Source organism: Gracilinanus agilis, chromosome 2, assembly GCF_016433145.1.
Source record: "Gracilinanus agilis isolate LMUSP501 chromosome 2, AgileGrace, whole genome shotgun sequence".
NCBI classification, from domain to species: domain Eukaryota; kingdom Metazoa; phylum Chordata; class Mammalia; order Didelphimorphia; family Didelphidae; genus Gracilinanus; species Gracilinanus agilis.
Window position 1 is genome coordinate 317,357,473 of NC_058131.1, and position 19,149 is coordinate 317,376,621.

The window sequence follows — 19,149 nt, forward strand, 5'->3', positions numbered from 1 at the left end:
GTTCTGAGAGAGAGAATAGATTTGGAATGTAAAATGCGAAAGTTTTGGAAATTTTTACAAAAGAGAAAAAAAAGGCAACAGCTTTAAAAGAACATGAGGCCTATATAAATCAAAGCAACTGACCTTGAAAGACAGGCTGCCCACAAACAACTTAAAGATGCCATGTTGCAGATACACACACACACACACACACACACACACACGAAAATTGTTTAGAACTTTTGAATTCAAGAGACAGTATTGCACAATGGATAGGGCATTGAATTTGGGAGTTAGGAAAACATGCATCAAAATATTATTTCAGATACTAGCTTTGTGACCCTAGGCAAATTGCTTAACCTTCTCTCTCCCTGAATTTCCTCATCTATAAAATTAGAGCATTTGGCTTTATTAGGTCATTTCCACTTGGTAATCCACACAAGGAACTTATCTTATGAACATGCAGAGTCACCACTATATAAAAATCCCAGTTTTGAAGCTACATGCTGTGGTCAGATTATTTTACAGTTTCAATGGTAAATAACACATTTTGCAAGAAGCTAGGAAATTGATTCTTCAGCTACAAAGAAATGTAGATTTATATATCGCAGGATTTTAAAAAATCATTCATGAGAAATAGACGAGAACGGAATAGTATATTCCAAAATGGATATGAGAGAGAGTAAAATTGAAAAAAAGTTACAGCTGCAACTCAAATTAATATCCTTTGAAGTTTGGCTATCAATGATGGAGGTGGAACTTTAACTGAGGAGAGGTGGGATTGAGAAAATGTTACTTTTAAAGACTATTTTTCCTGATGAGAGGGCCTGTATGAGTCTCATAGTGCAGTAAGCACACAGGATCAAAGAGGGGACATAATATGAGAGATAAGATAGCCTGATCTTAATTGTGGGGAGCTATCATGGTAAGTAAGAGGAGAGATTAGAACCAAGGTTTATAATTTGGGACATACAGTGTTTCCCACTATGTGTGACACTTCTTCCTTTTAGCATTGCTTCCTTCCTAAATGGATATTTCTAAGAAGGAGGCACTAAAGGAAAAAAAAAATAAACTAGATATGATTTATTAGTACAGTTTTATGATAGTGGAGTTAAAGAGAGAATTTGCTAGGTCTGATCAAGGATAACCAAATCTATGCTGCCTTGACCTTGAGTTGGGTCAATAGCCTGCAGGTCTTGAATTGAGAAGGCAGCTTTTGGGAAGTACTCTGTGTTTGACTCAGTGTTGATCACCAGGGTATATAGTGTGCTATCCAGCTGCTTTTGAGGTCCTTGAAGGACACAATGCTCATTACTCAAAAAATATAGAACAAACAACAAAGAAGATATATTTTTCCAGAAGTGTATAGCACTTAGTCCCAAAATAAAATTCTTGTTATGAAATAAACTTGGAAAAATGAGTAAATAGAAAAAAAGTTGAGAAATATTATATAGCCAGTGATTTTCATGATTCAAACTCGGGGCGGGGGGGACGACATATCATCTATAAACCAAGTCTCAAAGAAATCATGGATTTGCCACAAGCTTTACTAGAATTCCTAGAAGAAGACTCCAAACTCCTGATTAGATAATTCAGAATAAAATAGAAGAAAAGGAAAATAAAAAGAGGGCAAATTAAAGGAAAATATTTTGAAGGGAAGTCCCTTCCCCTCTCAAAAAAGTAAAAGATTTGAACAAAGGAAATCCAAAGAAGGCATATTCTGAACTACATCCTTACCTTAGCTAAAAAGAGTAAAAAAGAATGGTAAAAAGAGAATTAGACCCAGATAAATAAGTAAAAGGGAGTACAGTTAGGGAGAATTTGTGAAGACTAGATTAGCAAGAATGAATGGTATAATTGTATATATGAATGGTATATATTGTCATCAATGGTGACAAAATACTGACTTAAAAGAGAAAAGGAGACATAAAGCAGCAAACACAAATAAATGGAGAAAAACACATTCTTAATAATGATAAATGTGGATTAAACAATCTAATCAAGTGAGAATGAAAGTGTTCAGAAAGAAAACTTATCAAGATTATTTATCCCAGGACCTAATCTTAAAAAATAAAAACCACATAAAGAGAAAATTTTATTTTTTTATATAGATGTCAACAGAATTTCGGTGAGAAATGGGAAGAGGGCTATTTAACAGACCTGATGTAGTGATGTATAAGGAATTTAGAAACCAATGTGTGAACCAAAAATGAACAAAATAATACAAATGTGCTTTAAATTGGAGAAAGTAATAATAAGTATTATTCCTTGAATAAGGATTTCTGTGCCTTTTTGGTTCTTAATTAAAAATTTTTTTTCATTTATAAATATTTTTCCTCTCTTTGCAGTTCCCTAACTCCTCTCCCTTCCTTCTTCATTGAGATAGAAGGGAAAACAAAACATTTGTACCAAATATTTGGAGTCAATTGAAACAAATTTCTTCATTGGACACATCTGAAAATGCCATTCTGCTCCTTGTGTCCATAGCTTCTATGTTAGGAAGTGGGCAGCATTCTTGCTCATTAGTCCACTGGAATTGTGGTTGATCCCTACATTAGTCAGAGTTGTTTGTTTTGACAATGCTGTTGTTATAAACTCCACATTTCTTAATGCAGCTGGAAAATCACATTTGCTTTATCATTCAAATGTTGATTTATATTGAATTTTCATTATACAGATCTTTTTAGGTCAGCTGTCTAATCATTCCTCCCTCCCTCTTGTACTTGTGAATTGGTTTTTTTCGATCCAAATGTAAGCTTTTATGTTTATTTTTATTCAGTTTCTTCTCATTCAATTCTAGCAGAGAAGAAGGTTATAGTGGCTATTACTAATGATCCAATAAAATTCCATTGTGGAGATATGCCACAGTTTTATTCAGCTATCCTTCAATTTTGGGGCACATGTGTTCTTCATGGGTTTCTAACTGTCCTGGTTTTTTTCTATCCATATGTAAATATTTCCTTGAAAAGATTGTGTGTGTTTACACAATATTCAGCACAAGTATGTTTTAAATTATGATGTAAAAAAAATCTACTTTTTGATAGTCACTGAAAACTGGTGTTGGGAGCGATTGTTATGTGATTCTTGGCTTTAGCAAATATGTCTAATGTTGTATATTTTGTCCACAGGGTCACGTAGGGACCACTGCAACCAAAAAAATTGATGTCTACCTCCCACTGCACACAAGTCAAGATAGATTGCTACCCATGACAGTTGTGACCATAGCCCATGCCAAGGTGCATGACCTCATCGGCCTCATCTGCTGGCAGTATACAAGTGAAGGACGAGAACCCAAGCTCAAGTAATTTCTTTTCTTTTCTTCTTCCCTTTTCTGTCCAACTTTCTTCTTATCGGTCTACTCTGAATAGCTAGAGAAATATTTATAAACATAAACTACTTACTAATTATGTCGCTCTATGTAAGTCACTTTGCCTCTCTCTAAGGCCCAGTTTTAACTGGGTAAGGTAAAGAGAATTATCATACTGGCATGATCAACCTTCCAGAGTGGCCATGAGAAAAGGGCTTTTAAAATCTAAAAATACTATAAAAACAGATTCGGTCATGATTTATATATTGTAAATGTACTTTGTTATAAAGTCTCTGTACTCCTCAAGTCTTCATTAAATGCGATGATATATATAAAATATATTGTGAAATGTAAAATATTGTGCATATATAGATGTGAGCTACTTGTTTTCATTTCAACAAATATTTGTTATGTGTTTCTTGTATATAAGACTCAGATACTTAAGTATTATCACAGTATTTAGGAGGCTTTACAGACTAGGTGAGAGGATAAAACATAGATATCAATAATATTCCCAGGCCTTTTAACTGCTGCTTCTTCCCTACTGAGTTTTCCCTCATTTTCCTTATGTGACTGTTCTCAGAGTGCAAGTATCCTAAGATGAGATGAGAAGGCAGTATGGGACAGTGGAGAGAGTCCTGGATTTGGAGTTAGAGGACTCTTTGTTTGTCCCCTTAGTCCTTTCACTGAACATTTGAGTAGTTTGAGGAATATTACTTAAATTTTCTGACCCTCAGTTTCCTCATCCATAATATAACGAAGTTGGACTAGATAACAAGATAGGGGTAAAAAACAAAGCACTATGGGGCAGGGGAGAGGAGAAGGAGGATGCAAGTTTTTGGATGCCTATAAAAAGTTTTGTGAGAGTTGTGAGGAATATATTGTGTAAACCTTAACTTGCCACATAAAAGTGGAAGTAGGTGGAGGTGGGTGGGAGGGGAGAAGAGAACAAGTATTTGTTAAGTACCTACTATATCTAGGCACTGTGCTGAGCACTTCACAAATATTTCATTTGACCCCATAACTACCACTAGGAGGTAAGTGCTTTTATTATCCTCATTTTATATTGGAGGAAAATGAATCAGACAGAGATTAAGTGTCCAGGATCACCTAGCTAGGAAATGTAAGAGGCTAGGTTTGAATTCAGATTTCTGTTGATTATCATAATAGTTCTTATTGTTGTTATCCTTATCTGAAGAATGTTGTAATTAAGAGCTGGAAGAATCCCTTCAGTCTCTTTTTGTTTTGGAGATCCTGAAGTAGAGCCTTTAACCTGACTCTTAGAGAAAGGTAGGTGTGTGTGTGTGTGTGTGTGTGTGTGTGTGTGTGTGTGTGTGTGTGTGTGTGTGTGTGTGTGTGTGTGTGTGTTTAAAACATTCTTTGTCATAAGTCCTTCAGAATTGTCCTGGATCTTGTATTGCTGGAAGTGGCTAAGTCTATCACACTTGATTATTCCTGTTGCTGTTACTGTATACAATATAGAAAGTTAGATTCTCACCAGAGATTGAGGGGTGGGGAAGCATTCCAGGTGTAAAGAGTAGGAGCAGATGAGTGAGGTTACAAAGAGGAGCAGCATGGCCTCAGGGCTTTTTGATAGTTTCTCAGAAGTTTAGACAAAGTAAAACTGTATAACACCTGGAAAGCTTTTCCCTTTCACTTGTACTGCTGGTGTTACATTGTTAAGAGTTCTATTTATTCTGGAATGGACAAATGGAGTTTAGTTCTTAGGATCATAGTGCTAAAGCTGAACTAGGCCTTAAAGATGATCTGTTTCAAGCCCTACTCTGCCCCACCTATTTTTTTTTTAAAGAGGTCAATAAACTGAAGCCTGTAGAGGAGAAATGATTTGTCTGAAGAGAAAAAGATTCTGACACTAAATACAATAGGTTGGGTTTTTTTTTCTACGACACTATACCAGTATTCCAAAAAAGATTGAATGCATCCTTTTGGGTACTCCCTTTATTGATAGAGCGTATACCACCACATGCTTTCTCATCCCGTGCAATTCTTTTATATTTTATCTTTAAACCTCTAAGGAAGTTAATAAAAAATAGGCTCAGAACCTTTTAGTTATTTTATTATCTTAGGACTATAAGTGTATATTTTGTCTCATTTTTACTAAATGGTATTTCCCATTTAAAAGGAAAGAGGTGCTATAGTCTTTACAGTTGGAATGGACCTTAGAAATACTTAAAATCAACCCACTTATTTTAAGTTTTATCTACACCTTGTGTTTTTCCATCATAGACATTTTCCAGGCATACTCAGCCATGCACTTGAGTACTGCTAAAGTAAATAAAAATCAAGTCAAATTGCCTCTTTATTAGCTAGTGTATGCTGCATTCTGCACTCTGCTTTCCCCACCACCCTACTGAAAGAGTGCAGATTGCTCATTTTTATGGAAGTGAAGATTCAGGCCCAACAAGGTGCCTAAGGCTAAACATGTAATAACTAGCCGAACTCATTTTGAACCCATCTCCTAACTCAAGGTTTTTGTCAACTTCCCATGTTGCCTCCTTTAAACCTCTTTCCATAGAGTTACTGTTTCCATGAACTTCTATAAACATAGTTTCCTGGTGGAGGCAAGATGGCAGCATAGTAGCAGGGAAATCCTGAAACTTCTGAATATCTTTCCAGACCAATTTTTAAAAAGCATCTCAAAAGGGACTTCCGGGTTAAGATGGCGGCAGAGTAAGAAGCAGCTCTTAACCTCTCCTGACCGAAACATACAAAACTCCTCAAGGGGACATAAAAACAAGTCCAGATGAACGGAGGAACCCCACAACAGGGCACAGCGTGGAAGGTACGTGGAATCGAGACATTTCCAGGCTATAAAGGGCTCTCACTAAATCGCGGGCTGAGCAACCGCCCCACCCCCACCCCCTCCACACACAAAATCTATAGCTCTGAAGCCAGCTAAAAAGAAATAGAGCAAGTTTGGGGCACCCATTGAGTCATTGGCAGCTCCGGGGCCTGTTCCTGAGAGCAGCAAGATTTAGGACCCCAATAAGCCAGAGCTTATTGAGCGCGAGGGCAGAGAGTGGACGCCCAGCGCAGAGCGCACAGGCACTGGCGGAGGCGTGGGTGGAGGCAGACACAGCCAGGAACTAAAGCTCTGAAAACCTGAGTGGGGAACCAGTGCAGACCAGTATACAACTGTGGAAGCAGCGCCCTGAGACTTGTAAAGGAACCTCCTGCAGAGGATCAAGCAAGGGGGTCCACTAGGGGGCTTGACCTTGGAAAAAACCAGATCTCAGACCTCAGGTACCAATAGACCGCGGACAGACACTGAGCGCGAGGATAAACCTGAGAAGCTGCTGGGCTAATGATGGCTACCCAACCTCAGGAAAGTCAGAAAAGAAAGAATAACAACAAGAAAAAGAAGCCCTTAACACTCGACAACTTTTACACAGAGAAAATCCAGACAACCGAGCAAACAGAGGAGGAGAACAAACAAGCATCCGGACCCTCCTCAAATAAGGAAAACTCCTCACAAGCTATAGAAGAGTTCAAAACTGAGATTTTGAGGAAAATGGAAGAGATCTGGCAAGAAAATAACTGTTTAAAAGGTAAAATCTTGCAATTGAACACCAGAAATGACCAGATTGAAAAGGAATTCCAGAAGATTATGGCCGAAAATCAATCCCTAAAGGCTAGAATCGAGCAATTGGAAGCTAACGATCTCTCAAGACAACAAGAACAAATAAAACAAAGTCAAAAGACTGAAAAAATAGAAGGAAACATGAAATATCTCAATGAGAGAGTGACAGACCAAGAAAACCGGTCTAGAAGAGACAATTTGAGAATAATTGGTCTTCCAGAAAAACCAGAAATTAATAGAAACCTGGACTCCGTACTAAAAGAAATTATTCAGCAAAATTGCCCTGAAGTACTACAACAAGAGGGCAATATAGACATCGAAAGGATTCATAGAACACCCACTACATTCGACCCAGAGAAGAAATCGGTTAGAAATATTATTGCCAAATTCAAAAGCTTTCAAGCAAAAGAAAAAATCTTACAAGAAGCCAGAAAGAGACAGTTCAAATATCAAGGAGCACCAATCAGGATCACACAGGATCTGGCAGCCTCCACGCTAAAAGACCGTAAGGCTTGGAATACGATATTCAGAAAGGCAAGAGAGCTGGGCCTGCAACCACGGATCAACTACCCATCAAAATTGACTATATATTTCCAAGGGAAAGTATGGGCATTCAACAAAATTGAAGAATTCCATGTATTTGCACAGAAAAGACCGGGGCTAAATGGAAAGTTTGATATCCAACCACAAAAATCGAGAGAAACCTGAAAAGGTAAATAAGATACAGAGGGGAAAGAAAGAAAACTTATAATTTTTAAATTTGCCTTTTTAAGGGCCTCAGTGAGATCTAATTATCTGTATTCCTATGTAGATAAATGTTATGTATAATTCTCTGTAGTGAACTCTATTCACTATTATAACATTCACTATTATAGTAATCAGAAGAATAATTCACAGGGTGAGGATGGAACATTAAATAATCTAAGATGGCGTGGGGGATGGGAAAGAGGGGGTGAATAGCAGGGAACACCAAGTGAAACGTGAGTGAATAAGAAAATAGAATATTCTATTACACACAAAGAGGGCATGGGAGGGAGAGGGGACAAATACTATTATAAGAAGGAGAGGAAGAGAGCATTAAGAGTGGATGAGTGCACATCTGACTACACAATTATAATTCCTGTGTTTGCTGGGATTTTAATTCCTTTCTGCATCCTGGCTTTGGTTTTCTACGGAATCCGTCTGAGGAGAAGATCATCGGGATACCAGAGAATCTAGTTGGCGCAGGGAATCTCAGAAAGAAATGAAAGGGTGTGGAATTTTTTTAGAATCTTCAAGACCTTGGGGGCTTAACTTCTAGTAAGTTCTTAAAGTAATGTAAATTGCTAAGGTCTTAAACCCCAGCATTTCCCAGTTTTACCAAGGCCAATGATATTCAGCAGAAGAGAGAACAAATGTTCATGGTTTGCTTGGGGGGAATAAGAGGGAAGGAAGGTACATGTGTGAAAAGATCTAATTGGTTACTGAAGGACACTAATTGATTTCCTCTAGAAGAGGCACTTTATCCAAAGGAAACTAGAATGCTGAACAAAATGCTTCCTGAAATGGAGCAAGCCTTTATGCCTGTCAATCACACAGCTGGCTATTAAGGGGACTGTTGTTTGTTGGTTCGGGGTTTTTTTCATTTATTGGGGAGATCTGGCCTCCTTGGGCCAAAGTTAAAGACTTTTTTTTTTTGCCCTTGATATTATCAAGTTATTTTCCCAGTCTGAGTTTTAGTTTCCTGGTCTCCAGGACTGTAAGGTGCCTTCTAAGTCCATGAACCTAGGACTTCTCTGAGTCTCAGTTTCCTCAGGTATAAAAAGAGGGGCTTGGATTCAGTGATTTCTAAGGTTCCTTCCAGCTCCAAATCTGGTTCCTTTGAATTGCACAAAGACTTTTGCTGGCGCTTTAGTTTGTGATATGAGTATATTTGTTGAAACTGTTCTTTCTTTTTCTGTTGGTAAAATTATGGTAAAAATGAGATTCGAAGACATACTAGAATTCTAATGTAAGGTGGTAAAAAATTAAAAATCAATGTCTTTATCTTTTATATGTATTTACATAAATTCTGTTTTTCATCTTTGTATCCCCAGTTCCTACCACAGAGCCTTGTACACAGTTGTAGTTTAATAAATGTTGGCTGAATTAAACTAAACTGAACTGAAAAAAAAAAAAGCATCTCAAAAGGACAGAAATCAAAGCAGGTTGAGTGAGGGGGCTTTTCCACTAAATGCAATGTGAAAGGTAGGCAGAGAGAATAGATTTCCATGATATAAGGAGTCAAAACTGCACAAGGAGTAGGGCAGGCTGACCACCTTACCCCCAACCTATCATGCCAGATCTAGGACCTGGGCAACCTCAGAATTCTAGGACGTGGACTACACTAACAAAAAAGCACCATAGACTTATACTTTGGAGGCTATAGGTCCTGGCAGTGAGATTCGGAGCTCAATAGCACTGGACTCACTTGAATCTCTTCAGCAGCAGCAATGGCAGCAGTGGCAGTGAAAATAGCCTCAGGGCAAAATATTGCAAAGTATTCCACACCAACAACAACAACAACAACAAAAAAAAAAACACCACAGACCTATCCTTGGAAATCCCAGGTCTTGGAGGTGAGGTTCAGAGCTCCATAGCACTGGGTTCACTTGGGCTTCTGACAGGACAGTAAAGATATATTGCCCCAAGGCAAAATCCTGAGAGCCAGAAGCTAAGATAGAAAAGGTCAGCAATGTGCAGGCTTCCCAGTCTTTGAGTGGGAAAATGAGTAAAGAGCAACAAAGAAAACTCTTGACCCTGGAAAATTTCTATGGAGCAAAAGAGCAAAAAACAGAGCAATGTGCAGGACTCCCAGTCCTCTAGTGGGAAAATGAATAAACAGCAACAAAGAAAGCTCTTGACCCTGGGAAATTTCTAAGGAGCAAAAGAACAAAAAACAGAAGCAACAGTAGAGGGCAAGAAGCAAGCAAACACATGGTAACTCAAAAAAAAAAAAAAAAAAAAAAGGAAACTGTTCACAAGCTCTGGAGGAACTCAAAAAGAAGTTCAAGAAACAAGTAAGACAGATAGAAGGAAAATGGTCAGAAAAGTGGGAAAAAGAAATGAAAGTAATGCAAAAAGAAAATAACAGCTTTTTACATTTATTTTTATTTTTTAAATTCAATTAATTAATAATATTTTCCATGGTTACATGATTCATGTTTTTTCCCTCTCTTCCTCCCTCCCTGTTCGTGTTGTCAATGAGCAGTTCCACTGGGTTTTACATTTACATGTATCATTGATCAAGTCCTATTTCCATATTATTATTTGCAATAGAGTGATTGTTTAGAGTCTACATACTCTGTCATATCCCCATTGAACCATATGATCAAGCAAATGTTTTTTTCTTCTGTGTTTTTCTACTCCCACAGTTCTTTCTCTGGATATTGTAAGGGTGAAAAAAAGGGTTTTATAAGTTCAATATATTAAAAGATGGTCACCCGAGGATTGAACTATTATCAAATCAAAATTGACTTTTATGGAAGTTTATTTACATGAGAGGAGAAAGAGGAAGTAAGGAAATAAGAATCTATCCCACTAATTAATCCAGATAGATCTTAACCCTTAGCCGAGGGTTAAAGGGCCTGAGGCCCGGAGCTGAATGGAGCAAACTTCATTTACAGAGTCTATAAAAGAAGGTTCTTTATATAAGTTCAGGAAGATTCAGTTTTTAAACTTACCACATGAAACAGTCTCGGTCACAAACCAGCAAAGCTCCCTCAAGTTGCCTTCACAAAACCAGAAGCCCATCACTGGACACCCTATTCCACCAAAGACCTCAGCTGACTGAAGACCTTCCTTTTAAAGGGGTCACTTATGCATCACTTCCTGTGCCTCCCTCCTAATTTGCATGTCCAATCACAATAGATGATTCTCATAGACCACCCAGGGGACAGGTCAGTCGATTCTGATTCGTCACTCACTCTAGCACACGTGGGTTAGGACCTCCCAAGATTGGAGGTACTCTCAACTTCGATGATTAAATCTAAAGATGGGCAGTGTAGAGTTAATCTAATTATCACAATATGAATAGTGTTCTTTCTTATAAGGCTCTCAGAATTGACCTGGATCATTGCATTGCTGCTAGTAGAGAAGTCTATTATGTTTGATTGTGCCACAATGTATCAGTGTCTGCGTACAACATCAGAGTTGGTCAGATGGAAAGAAAGACACAGAAATCAAATGAAATGACCTATTGAAAGAACAGGCAAAAAAGTCCAGTGATGAAAGAGTGCCATGAAAAGTAGAATAGACCAAATGGAAAAGGAGAATCAAAAGATCTTGGATCAAAATCAGTCTTTAAAGGGTAAGTAGAAGCTAATGATTTCACAAGACATCTAGAAATAATAAAACAAAATCAAAAGAATGAAAAAATAGAAGGAAAACATGAAATTTCTCCTTGAAAAAACAACTGACCTGGAAATTAGGTCCAGGAAAGATAATTTGAGAATTATTGGACTACCTAAAAGTAATGACCAAAAAAAAAATGTCTAGGTGTCATATTGCAAGAAATTTCCAAGAAAACTGCCCTGCTATTCTTGAATAAGAGGGCAAAATAGACATTGAAAGAATCTACAGATCACTTCCTGCAATAAATCCCCAAATGACAATTCCCAGGAATGTTACATCCAAGTTCAAGAACTTCCTGGCACAGGAGAAAATACTGCAAACAGCCAGAAAGAAACAATTCAGATGTCATAGAACTCTAGTCAGGATTACACAGGATCTAGCAGCTTCTACACTGAAGGACCCCAAGGCTTGAATATGATATTCCAGAAAGCAAGAGAACTGGCACTACAACCAAGAATCACCTGCTCATCAAAACTGACTATAAACATAGTTTCCCTTATAATTTCCATAACCTCTCTCACTTTACCTCATGCTTAAATGTTGCCAACTTTTATCAGAGTCCTTATTTTTGTGGAATACTCAATTCTGTTTTTGAGTGTCTAAGAACAGAGCCCAAATTATATAAAATAGGTTTTGAAAACACTTAATTCCAGATTATTTCAGATATTTTGCAGGAGCTTTTTCTTGGATGTCCATAACATTCTTGAGCTTTTTTTGTTTAGTGACACTAGCTTTTGTGAAGATAGTTCTCTAGTTTTAATTTCTTCTTTGGCCGATTTCCTTTGGTTGTAATAGTTCCACATGGCTTGCAGTGGAAGTAGAAATGACACCAAAGAGAACAAAGATAAGAGATAGAGGCAAATTTAGCAAAGTCTATAGAGAGGCTGGAGATGATGTCATTGTGAAGGTGTTGAGGGCCCAATATACAAGGTATCCAAAGGAAGGGAATATACCAAAGGGGAAAAAATATCTTGGATCTTATTAATTCCCCCTAAAAAACAACCAACAGAACATCAGTAACTACTGACCTATATTTAATATTTTCCTATTTATACAAATACTTTATGAGGATCTCTATCCATGAATTGAAGGCATTCTTGCTAAGGATTATTAATAGAAAACAATCAGACCTTCTTAAGTAATATTCAGCAATGGGCCATATCTTTACCATTTCACAACTAATTGAAAGATAAAGAGGATATAAAATTTCATTGTTTCTTGATTAGGAAAACAAACAACATTTGATTTGGTAGAAAAAGCTGCTGCTTTCTTAGCTTTTTTTTACAACAAGGTGTCTCCCAGATGTGCATCAAAATAATGTAAGATTCTATGGAAAATATAGCCCTGTTCAATGACCTCCTAAAATTAAATAACAGATGACATATAAAATAAGATATATGCTTACCAGACATTAGGATGAGTGTAATCTAGTGAGGAGCTGAATTCAAAGATGGATTCTCCATGAATAGTGAGGTCTTTCAGATACACCTATTTGTGGGTGATGTTGGGCTGAGGACATCCATGATTACTAAGAGAAGTTTGGCATAACCTACCAAGTACATAAGCCCAAGTGGAATAAGAAAGTCTACTCCTAGATTTCAGTATGCATTTGGATCATCATATGTGTGTCTGAAAAAGACAGTATAGCTGGTACAACAAATTGAATCCAGCAGTGAACAGGAGTCTGGCTGTATAGCTTTGGGGAAATTATAAAAACTCTTAAACTGAGTGACTCTTGTTTCTACAAAAAATAAAAGTTCACCTTTTCAATATTAACATTCTACTGCTGTTACCTTATAGCAGTGAAGCATAGAGGATTACTGCCTTTGAAGAATAAAAAATGAGCATCACATAGAGGGCAGTGAAAAGGTTCAAAATGGATATAAGTAAGTTACAACATATAACTGAGAAGATCTCTAAGGAACTGAAGTAAAAGATCCCATTAAGGAACTGTGTAATAGGAAGATGAGATGGGCTGACCATGTGGCAAGAGGAAGGAATGGCAGGTGAACTGCTAGAGTACTTCATGGGTACCTTTGCAGTGTCAGAATAAATGAGGAAGGCCTTCAATTTATTAGGTTGATTCTCTGTAGTGAACTTTTGATAGGAGCTAACTTTTTTAATAGATTTATCAAATATGATTGCACTTATGATCTGAATTTTTGGAAGTAATTACTGAAATGACATGTTCATAAATTCATTTGAGTAGCCAACTCATTTTCATCTACCCATAATACTTTCTTAGCCATCATGTACTTTCCCCCCTTGAATGGCATGAAATTGCCAGGCTCCTCAGACACTTCCCAGCTGTGTGACCCTGGGCAATTCACTTGACCCCCATTGCCTATCCTTACCACTCTTCTGCCTTGGAGCCAATACACAGTGTTGACTCCAAGACCGAAGGTAAGGGTTTTAAAAAAAAATTGCCAGGCTCTAAGACAGTGATTACCATAGTGGGCACCACCACCCCCTGGTGGGTGCTGCAGCGATCCAGGGAGGTGGTGATGGCCACAGGTACATTTGGGGGCAGTGAATAGCTGTAAGGGGGTGGTGATAGTATGTGACAGGGGGCACTAAGTAATATTTTTTCTAGAAAGGGGGTGGTAGGCCAAAAATTTTTGGGAACCATTGCTCTAAGAACTCCCTCCCATTGAATCAAAAAATTTGTTTTTGAGTCCTGGCCCTAATTCTTAACCATTGACTTAAAGAATGTAATTTTCCTGATAAATCACATTTTATTCCTATGGCAAATAGTAATAATAATACTTTTGCTATTTATTTACGTCCCAGGGTGATATTAAGGAAAATTCTATAGAAAGGGGATCTGCTGAAATTCTTCTGTGATGCCTTACCCTAAGCATGAGTTCTTGATTATTATCTCCACAAAATGTATGTACCTTTTGGTAGACCTTGCTGACCTGGGAGAGTTTCAAGCACTAGCCTAGAGAAAGAGAATACATTGTGAATAGTTAGGTTAGTACTGCCCTCAATTAGAAGAAGCTCATCTCCAGAGCAAGGACTATCAGGGGACAGATTATTCTAGCCAGGCAGCCAGAAGAGTTCCCTCCCAGGTGTGAAGTATGTTCTGATCTACATCAGTGGTGCTCCCATACTGAGGAGATCATAGATCTTTAAAGTATTCTTTTTTATTGCATGTCTCATACTCTGTTCCACTATTCTTTCTTTTGCTTATACATTTAGCTAAGTACCATCAATTCTTTCTCTCAGCAAGTTCATCAGTGATAAATCATGCTTTTTAGTATTCATTGTAACATTGTCACCAACTGTTCTTTATTTAGTTACTCTATAAAAAGTAATTTATAATCACAATACTTCACAAATAGAGTACTTTCAGTTTTACATTTTCCCCACAACAACCCTAGTTTCAGTATAACTGGGTAATGCAGAGGATAGAATTCAAATGCTTCCTTAGACATTTAGTAGCTGTCTAATTAATTGACCCAAGAAAGTCGCTTAAATTCCCTCAGCCTTAGTTTGCTTATCTGTAAAATGTGGATAACAATAGCACACCTCTCATGGGACTACTGTGAGGATTAAATGTGATAACACTTTTAAATTACTTTGCGAAATTTAATGTTTGGGACATGCTAGCTGTTATCATCATCATCATCACCACCACCACCACCACCACCATCACCATCATCTACCCTTGGATGAAGATATTATGAGAATTATACTCTCCATTGTACAGAAGAGACCATTGGAACTCAGATGAGTTCAGTGATTTGCAAAATAAATCATAAAAATATATAGAAGTTGAGATTTGAATCCAGATCTCTTGACCTCTAGTTATCTTTGTGCTTACTGTATTGCCTGTCCTACAAATAGGATCGCTGGTAGTTGTCTGGACAGGAATTAAAAGAGAAGTCTTAGAAAACTAAGATGATGGTGTTGTTCATTTGTTCATTAGTGTCTTAACTTTTCATGACCCCATAGGCAATAGCACACCAGATTCTTCTATCCTCCAACTCACAAAATCTGTCTAAAATTGTGTTCATTGCTTCCATAACACTCTTATCTCATCCTTTGCTGTCCCATTCTCCTTTTGCCTTTAGTCATTGCCAACATCAAAGGTCTTTGAAGGATGTTGTCCTCACACTTCTGGTTCTCATTCTTCAAGGCCGCCTGAGTTACTAAAAGCTCTGATGTGGAGGATAGAGGGGTATGAGGTTTTTTTTTAAAAAAAAAATATTTTGTCAAATAAAATGTTGTATATAAAGAGCTTTGCAATATATAAATTGCTATATAAATATTAACTCCTATTATCAGTAGCATTACTAATAGTATAATTGTAGCCAGGAAACACTGCTCTAATCCATTCTGTTCATGATGCTACCCAGGCCCAACATCCATTTTTTTGTATTGTCTTCTCTTATTAGAATCTAAGTTCCTTGGGTCAAAGATTGTTTCATTTTCATCTTTCACAGAATCAAAAAATGTGAGAGATGAAAGAGACCTCAGCAGCCATCTAGTCTAAAACTTAAATGAAAGGAAGCCATACTATAATACAACTTGTAGTCGTCATCCAGTAACCTTTCACAAGGTGTCTCATAAAAGGTAATTGCTGCTTTGGCTATGGTTTAGACAAAATGACCTTAGCAGTTTGGAATTTATGAAATTCTTTTGTGAAAATTCTTCAGATAGCTTATAGCAAACATAAAAACAAATATTAGAATTAAATACAACTGAATTTTAGTTATCCCTGTCTTGTGTCTATTCATTTCCATAGTGAGGGAACTAAAATTTAAAGATATATTCTTTTAGAAGTGAGTTCCTCCCTAAGTATTTTTTAATCAGTAGTTCAGACCTGCCAGTGACAGTTGTTAAAATCTTTGTTTTCAACAACCATCTAAGTAAAATATTGTAAAACAATCACAATTATATTTCAGTAACCATATTCTTTTCTATTGTGGTGTATAAATATATTTGGCATCCAAAATAAAATTTCTTGTGAAATTTTGTTTGAATATCCTTAAAGTTTCTTAAATAAGTAAAAATATTATTATTTATGCATATTTTTAAGACTTTAGGACTCTGATTAATGCAGTGACAAATCATGAGCCCAGAGAACTGAAGATGAAAACACCATTCACCTCATGTTGGAGGTGATGAACTTAAAATATAGGAATATATTTCCAGGCATGACCAATGTAGGAATTAGTTTTCTTGGACTTATGTGTGTTTATACTGAAAATCAAATGAGATGATATTTATAAAAGGCCTAGCACATTGCCTGGTACAAAGTAGGGGCTGAATAAATCCCTCCTTCTTTCCCTTCCTTCCTTCCTTCCTTTTTTTTCTTTCCTCTGTCCTTGCTGAAAGGTACTTTGAGGCACAGTATATTAGGAGATAGAATGTTATATCTATAAGAGATATTACAGAACATCTTTTTCTAGATTTTCAGAGAAGTGAAGGAACCTGCTAAAGATCACATAGCTAATTAGTGGATTAGCCAAAATTCAACATGCCATCCACTATTGTTTTTATCTCTGTGTAACAGTACAACTCATAGAATCACTGCTTTAATCTCATTTTGAATCTTTTAACATGCCCTATTGTATGTGTTTCAAGAACTAAAGTTAGGGTCGGGTCTAAGACTTTGACAGATTTTCTTTTTTATTTGATACCAGTTTTTCATAAATGCAACCAAGATATCCTGCCTTAGTATGTTAGTGGCTATATTCCTCTTCTGAAATGAATCTTAATAAAATAAAGCAGGGGCAACTAGGTGGCTCAGTGGATTGAGTGTCAGGCCTAGAGATGAAAGGTCCTGGGTTCAAATCTGGCCTCAGACGCTTCCTAGCTCTATGACTCTTGTCAGGTCAAAACACAGTATTGATTCCAAGACAGAAGGTAAGGGTTTAAAAAAATAAATTAAATAACTGTATCTCCTGTGAATCTAGGTAACTTCATGGACAGAACTGATTAGAGCAGTGTTTCCTAGCTATAGAGTAATAATATTGACTCCTTTTATTAGTAGTATTACTTATATAGAAATTTATATTTTGCAACAGTTTTTTACATCCAACATCTCATTTGACATAATATCTGATTTTTAAAAACTCATATCCTTCTCTCCACTGCCTCCACATAGCAGTAAATAACTTAGATCATAAGAATAAGTAACTCATAGTAACTCAGGGAGCTTGGAAGAATGAGGACCAGAAGTGTGAACAACAATATCCCCCAAAGAAGAGAAATGTAGATGCACACGTGAATATGTGAGTGTGGGTGTGTTTTAAGAAATAGGATGTGGGGGCAGCTCAGTGGATTGAGAGTCAGCCCTAGAGACGGGAGGTCCTAGGTTCAAAGCCGGCCTCAGACACTTCCCAGCTGTGTGACCCTGGGCAAGTCACTTGACCCCCCATTGCCCACCCTTACCACTCTTCTGCCTTAGAGCCAATACACAGAAGTTAAGGGTTTAAAAAAAAAAAAAAAGAAATAGGATGTGAAATATAGGATCTGAAAATGCAGATGACCTTGATTTGTTCAGCTATACCTGCTAGAAAGTTTTTCTCCAGTATCTGCTGGGATTCCAGTTGGACAAAGCCACTTGACCTTTCTAAACTTTAATTTACTCATTTTTTAAAAGAGTTTGTACTCAGTGCTTTCCAAGGGCATCAAGCTCTAAGCCTAAGGATCCTTTAATCCACTATAGTTACTAGAAGACAGATTAATATTTAGAGTATTAGAAGGACATCTTAGAAGTTATCTCCTCTCAGTCTTTCATTTTACAGGTGACAAAACTAAGCTTCTTCATGGTAAAGTTACTTTCCTAAGAGTTAGAGCCAGAACAAGAATCCAGGTCTCTTGATTTCATCTGATATTCTTTTCCCTCTATCATGTCACAACCCTTAACAAGAATCAGGAACTTAGTTTTGTCTTTTCTATTGCCTGTCAATGTCACTATCAGCCAATTGTATCGATAAGGTTTTTTCTGTATCCATATATTGCTGAGCCTTATGAAATGTCCATAGTTATTAGTATTAACCAGTTGTGGGAATTTAGCTGGAATCATTCTGAGAGAAGTGACTGAGAAGTCTCTGCTGTTGTTGGAAGCAGGGACAGAAGGGTCATTTCAGACCTCTCAAGTTTTAATCTGTTGGTCTATAGAGTGAATGTGTAATGTTTCAATGATTCCTTAAGTTTGGGCTTCATCTAAAATAAATTTGTATTGAGTAGAGATTATCCAGTCTCATTTTTCAGAGAAAGAAATTGAGGCCTGGAAAAAACCAAATGACTTTTCCTGAGTTGACAGAAGCAGAAAGTAGCAGAACTAGGATTTGAATCAAGATCTTATTTATGGAGGATTTATAAGAAAGCATGTGGGAATTTTAGTTGATGAGTAATGGATGGGTTATATGTTGTGTGTCAGAAAAAGTGTGTATACTCATAAAATCTCGATTGTTTCAAATAATGTTTCTGCTTCTATAGCACTTCATAATGTGCTAAGTTTTTTCTTTATAGCTACCCTGTGATGGAGGAAGTAGCCCTTCTTTAACATTTCAAAATATCTACTTCTTATCAATGTGAATATTCTCTATATATCCCTATAACCCCTTAGTAAATTGTCTTAAGAATTGCTGTGATGCAGTTTGTCCTTTGATAGCCAACATTCTGCTAATATATTATCTCTGTACTTTAGACTAGTCCTCACTCCACAAATGCAAAGTCCTTCACTATGTTTACACCAAAAATCTTTTCCACATAAGTAGGACCTGCCAGAACTCATGTTTCCCTGGAATAGCCTTTGAGAATTCCAGGCAGTCTCCGTGAAGTGCACTCTGAAGTCTGTGATGCAAATATTAATATTACTTTTTTATAGAAAAAGGGTATGAGGAAAAGGAAAGTTAATTTTATTTGTTCATCC

At 37.0% G+C, this 19,149-nt stretch overlaps 1 protein-coding gene across 1 annotated transcript in view; it reads left to right on the forward strand.

The window, feature by feature from the left end:
- MAPKAP1 (MAPK associated protein 1) overlaps positions 1 to 19,149 on the forward strand; it is a 360,172-nt gene that overhangs the window by 172,925 nt on the left and 168,098 nt on the right. The window contains exon 5 of the mRNA XM_044664232.1: positions 3,108 to 3,280. Within this exon, the coding sequence (XP_044520167.1) occupies positions 3,108 to 3,280 (173 nt within the window). The remainder of the gene's footprint in view (positions 1 to 3,107; positions 3,281 to 19,149) is intronic.